The 6,061-nt window shown below is 34.6% G+C and overlaps 1 protein-coding gene across 1 annotated transcript; it reads right to left on the reverse strand.

Annotated features, from left to right (window-relative positions):
- Positions 1-885: 885 nt before the first annotated feature.
- On the reverse strand, positions 886-2,878 carry LOC127529011 (G2/M phase-specific E3 ubiquitin-protein ligase-like). The gene is made up of 4 exons (XM_051931252.1): positions 2,391-2,878; positions 2,106-2,278; positions 1,774-1,988; positions 886-1,130 (listed from the first exon to the last, which is right to left on the reverse strand). The coding sequence occupies exons 1-4, from the start codon at positions 2,595-2,597 to the stop codon at positions 886-888; spliced, it is 840 nt and encodes a 279-aa protein (XP_051787212.1). The 5' UTR covers positions 2,598-2,878.
- Between the last annotated feature and the right edge of the window lie 3,183 nt (positions 2,879-6,061).

Genomic DNA, 6,061 nt, shown 5'->3' on the forward strand with positions numbered 1-6,061 from the left:
TTCAGATATCTTAAAATGTAATTTACTTTTTAAAATATCTGAAACTCACTTTAAGATATCTTAAAATAATTTCCTTCACATTTTAAGGTATGTGCAATACATTTTGAGATATCTCAAATGCATTTCAAGATATCTCAAATACATTTTCAAATATCTCAAAATAATTGTGTCAGATAATTTTCAGATATCTTAAATTGACCTTTTGTGCATTTTAAGATATTTTAAATGCATTTCAAGATAACTCAAAATCATTTCTTGTAAAACTGCCTATTATTTCAATGGAACTTCTTGTTTATTACAAGATATCTTAAAATGTATTTGAGATATCTTGAAATGAGCAGGAAGTGATGTTGAGATATCTGAAAATGTATTTTCAGATATCTCAACATAACTTCCTGCACATTTTAAGATATCTCAAATACATTTTGAGATATCTTAAAATAGACAGGAAGTCCCATTGAAAGAATAGGCAGTTTTACAGGAAATGATTTTGAGATATCTCGAATTGCATTTAAAATATCTTAAAATGCATTTCACATATTTCAAAATGTACAGCACATCATTTCAAGATATCTTGAAATCTATTTGAAATATCATAAAATGCTTTTTAGATTTCTTAAAATAGATGCATTTTTAGATATCTGTAATTCATTTTGAGATATCACTAAATGTTAATTTGGCTTGCCATAAAGTACAGAAATTTTGACTGAAGAACTTAAATCTGTTAACCACCAGCAGTAACAATAGCTTGGAACAATGTATACTTTGTATGTGCAAAATACTTCATTTATATTGTCAACCTTATTAATAAAACAGTCAGCCAACATCAATAAATTGCCTTTCAATTAAATAGCATTTTGCATTTAAAGATAAACAAATTGTTGATCAATAAAGCCCAAAGCCTGGAGAATTCAAAATTCCAAAGCTAATATGAAATTTGAAACTGTCATATGATGAATGTAGTGGCAAGCATAATGTATTGCTGCAAGTGTTGGCAGTTGGAAACGGGGAATTATCATGCAGGAATTTTATTGTTGGCCTTGGCTCAAATCCCAGTGGTGGAATCATCTTCAGTCCTGTTGCAAACATGACAATATCTTCTAAAGTTGGATCTGTAGACGAGATGTTACCTTAGGAGGACAAAGGGAACACAACAGAAATATCTTTTAATGATGTAACATCAAGGTAGGTTAAAGAAATATTCTAACCAAAAATTATAATTTCACAAATAATTTGAGTTTTTATGTTTTGATATTGTTTGCTGTTGGTCAGCATTAATCCATTTGACTCCTATTTTAGCAGCAATTTCCTTACCTTTTTTCTCCATAGAAACATGAGATTGAAATTCTTTTCTGTGATAACTACATATAACACTGAGTAAAAAGCAGCTTTTTAAAATCACTTTTGATTTAAGTATTTCTTTAAACAGAGAACAAAAACATGCCTAATTATGACTGAACAGTACACTGAACAATACACTAGTTCTGATGTTAAGACAATATATTTACTACTTCTTACACAATTTTATTGCCAATTATGATAGTAGTTACTTCTGAAACCATCAAGTACTACAATAATAGATATAATTTTTTTGAAAACATCTAAGAAAAGTTTATTTATGAATTTGTTTGCTCTGTAATCTATGGTGCATAAATTCCTTCAAATTAAAATCTGCACAATTTGAGTTATTAAAATTAGATAACTTTAATATGCAGCACAATAAACATATCTTTCTATGCCTTTGTATAAGAATAGAAAATCACTGTTTGGCACCTTCAATATCTAGCAGATAATCTGCCCAGTAAGATGCTATCCTTCCTTCTTCGCGTCTCTTGTTGCTACCCGCCACACTAAATTCAACTCTGAAGATGCTTTCAATGAGCTCAGAGCTGAGACTTTGAGTACTGAAGCACAAATAAGGTTCAAACGCTGATGGACTTTCTAGAATTTTCTGAAGCACATTGAGGGTTGACAATCCATCTTTGAATCTATTAAAAAAATAGTTGTCACTGTCATGTTTCATACAATATACAGTAAATGTATCTGCCCATTTTAGAGAATCAAAAACCGCTCAGGATATTTACTTAATTTTATGGTGTATGTACCTTTCAATGCATGCAGCATTTCTTGAAAAGAGGTACCATTTTAAAAAATCTTGCACAACACTTTCTCTCTCTCCGATGTCTTTTATGCTATGAAGACATCCAGCCAAAAGGAGCACTGTGCTGTGTTTTGCCATGATGTCTCTCAGGATTGACAAAGATGTGGATGACACTATCTGTTTTTAAAAAGTACACTCCATTAAACTCCATTTGTAAACAATAGTTTTACAAAATTTCCATTACTGATATAATGACAATTTATTAATCAAATTAAATTAAAACTCTTACCTCCTGAAGCACATTCTGAATGTCTGGATCTGTGACATCTTGAATAGATGCTGAAACATCTGTTTTACCACAGATGTATTCTAGAAAATGTCTGGAGAAAAAGTGTGGAGCAGGGCCACCATGGACAAGTGACACAGCAATTATTCTTCCAATGATGTAATACTCATCCTTGGCAAGTCCTAAAAGTAGACAAAATGGTTTTACCATCTATTTTGTAACTACCTTTGAAATTAAACACACACACGCTCAAAGAAAAACCCAATTAATATATAATACAAGAGCAGGTGTCCATCGATTTTTCTTGTGTGGTATATTCCTGCATCCTTCCATTGTCTACTCACCCTCTACTGTATATACAAGGGGTTAGCTGATTTGTGTGTTTTCTGTAAAATGTTGAAGTTATGTAACATTCTTGTTTATCATAGCACCAGAGAGTGGCAACTTGTTGCATGTTGTGTGGACATGCAAGTAAGAATTTCACTGTACAATTTCACTACAACAATACAAAATTCCTTTATCCTGTCTTTGCCTCATCAGGACTGACTTAAAAGAATTTATGAGGTTGGAACAATAAGGTGATGAAGAAGTATTTTCATAACCAAGATTGGCCGTGTTAATATGAGGTATACATAAGGTAAATACAAGTTTATATGAGTCTGGTACAACAGGCATGACATTTTCTAGAAAGGGTCAAGAGAAAGATGTAATGCTCCCCTCCATCACCCTTGTTATTGCATATCATTCTAATATTTGCAGTGCTGTTAAGACCAGAATGTCAGGCATAACTGGGATATTTGTTAATGGAAGACCTAGAAATTGGGGCTTTTGAAAGTCAATAGAATTACTTACATTATTTATGTCTACATTTGTCTCACACTTGCTTGTCAGGCAACTTGCATTGCACCTAAGCCCTATCTGTCATCCCTTACTATCTAGAGGCACTCACCAGCAAACACCACCTCCATATCTCATTCCTGCAGTGGGTGAAAGTGTCCTCAAGGTTTCAGGGGTATGTTCCATCACATCAAGGTGAGGGTCACCAAGTTGTTTTAAAAGGTCTTGACTCACCTCTTGCTTGCAAATTTTATGGATGGGATTGCACAGTATTGAATTTGGGCAACTGAGTATTGCATCTGCACTGTTTGAAGATCGTGTTGTCTTCTTGACTTTGATCTCTAGCACACGCTACAGTGGTTTATGTCTTAGTGTTACATTGTTGAATTCTAGCATATTGGTGTAGCATCCATTGATGCTATTGTTCTGTATTTTTATTTTTGTTTTGATATTGCCTTTTTTGTTACTTTGTGATGTCAAAATGCTGTCACTTTGTATATTTTTAGATACACAATCTGCCATTTTTAAATTTACCATGTGATTGTGGCTGTATTATCATTTTCACTGTCATACTACCACCATCACAAGTTTGCAGTAGTGCTGATCAGCGAGTGTACAAGTTTCTGCATAGTCAAATGAAAATGTGTGCATGTAAAAAGTTTTTTTTTTTTTGTTATATAAGACTCAGAACCTTTGCTGATTTACTGACTAGGCTTCTGGATTGTGTATTGGGCTTTAGTAATTTGATTAGTTGCTTTCCTGGCTTTAACCTCAACTCCTTTAAGATTTAGATTATTTAATTTTATATCCTGGTCCTTTTGGAACTCTGTTTCTCAGAATGTGCCCTTCTCTTTTTTGGCATAACATACATAATAACAATTAAGAAATAGAACCTTCTAATCTGAGGCTGTGGTTCATTTTCCAGAATGGAGTGACTTGCTCTTTGCATGACCCAGGTGGAAACGTTTAGACATCCTGGGCTCTTGTTCATATGTAAGGTGAGGTGACTGCATGATTTAGAAATCATTCTTACAAATGATGGTGTTGTAAAAAGGAAGTTAGATCTTTGTGAAATCTTCTAATTGGCCATCTTACCAGTTTACATCTCCATCATTGACTTTTGAGTAGGAGTTATGGGTACTCAATGAAAGTCTAACACTTGACTACGAGGCCTACTGCTTCTCTGGATTGAAAAAAGGGCCAATTCAGAGTAGTTTGGGAATTAAGTGAAGAGAGAGGGAGTAAGTTAGTATGTTACACTTTTTCCTCAGTAAATGGTTATTGCAAGTAATGTATGGAAGTACTGTAGGTGTACAGAGAATCTATATTAAATTAGACATACATTTGAAACAAAACTGTGTTTCACAAAAGTTTCAAACATAGATTGTATAACTCACTGAATACATTTTAAACAGTAACTGAATAGCCACAAGCAAATGACAAATGATTAATTACATTTTTAAAACTACAATAAATGACTATGACAAATCCTCAAACTGAGTACAGCAGTTTATATTTGGAGTATCATGCTTCATTAGTAAGGGTTACCCAGTAAATAAATTGTACCTGCCTGTACTGTCACATCGCAAAAATTTCTCATTCTCTTTCCCTTCAAGTAAACTGTGTCCTTTTATGTGACACATCAACAACTGTAGAAATTCCCTTTTTGGGCCACCTGCATCAATTCCATCTTCATTTACACCGTAATCATCTGTAAATTTCACCAGCATTGTGTAAGTCGGATCATAGGACTGTCTCTTAAATCCACGCAGGGCTCCTTCCCAAAGATCTCCTCTGTTGATATTGAATCTTGAAACTTTATTAGGTAGTATTTGCATGGCCAGATCAGTCAAAATTGCTTTCACATCAACTGATGGATCTTTAATACTTTAATAAAAAAAAAAGTATAATTATGGGTTGCATTTACTAATACATTCATCAGCCTAGAACAATCATGCACGTGTGGACAACCGCTTGTGATTAATATTGAAAAATACTATCCAACAAGATGGCAGCACGGTGGCGCAGTGGGTAGCACTGCTGCCTCACAGTAAGGAGACCTGGGTTTGCTTCCCGGGTCCTCCCTACGTGGAGTTTGCATGTTCTTCCCATGTCTGTGTGGGTTTCCTCCCACAGTCCAAAGACATGCAGTTTAGGTGCACTGGTGATCCTAAATTGTCCCTAGTGTGTGCTTGGTGTGTGAGTGTGTATGTGTGCCCTGCGGTGGGCTGGCACCCTGCCCAGGGTTTGTTTCCTGCCTTGCGTCCTGTGTTGGCTGGGATTGGCTCCAGCAGACCCCTGTGACCCTGTAGTTAGGATCTAGCGGGTTGGATAATGGATGGATGGATGGATATCCAACAAGAAAGAATTTTCATTGTGGTGTCAAATTGCCATTCCCAAATTAAAACCTGTGACAGCTGATTTACACATACGTCAGTTTACAACAGTTTCATGAAACAAGAAAGGGTGATGGCTTATGGCATTTATAAAGTATCACTGGAAAAAAGAAACAGAAAATAATTTGTCTCCTACCTTACTATATTTTCAGACTCTTCTTCAGAGGAGCTTTCCTTGTCCTCAATGACAATGGGTGAATAAAAGTCTATGTAGTTGCTGTGTTATGGTAATAATTATGCATTACAAATATTTCAGTTAACAGGGAGAAAAATCAATAATGAAACACAAAATTATGAAAGTTTAATTTTTATGGTCTAACCTGTAGCACTGTGACCCAGTCAGGTATGATGAACTTGTCGATGTTTCTGTGGTGCATTTGTCTAATTGCTTTTCACTAATTGGGACTGAAATCTAAAGAGGAAAAATTAATATTTGATTCT

Source organism: Erpetoichthys calabaricus, chromosome 8 (assembly GCF_900747795.2).
Source record: "Erpetoichthys calabaricus chromosome 8, fErpCal1.3, whole genome shotgun sequence".
Lineage (NCBI taxonomy): Eukaryota > Metazoa > Chordata > Cladistia > Polypteriformes > Polypteridae > Erpetoichthys > Erpetoichthys calabaricus.

What these genes read in the sequence shown, in the direction of transcription:
- LOC127529011 (XM_051931252.1), bottom strand. Translation starts at nt 2,597, where the DNA reads ATGGTAAAACCATTTTGTCTACTTTTAGGACTTGCCAAGGATGAGTAT. An exon ending in TTCAGAATGTGCTTCAGGAG is followed by an intron (nt 2,279 to 2,390) that starts GTAAGAGTTTTA and finishes TTTTAAAAACAG; the next exon opens with ATAGTGTCATCCACATCTTT. An exon ending in AATGCTGCATGCATTGAAAG is followed by an intron (nt 1,989 to 2,105) that starts GTACATACACCA and finishes TTTTTTTAATAG; the next exon opens with ATTCAAAGATGGATTGTCAA.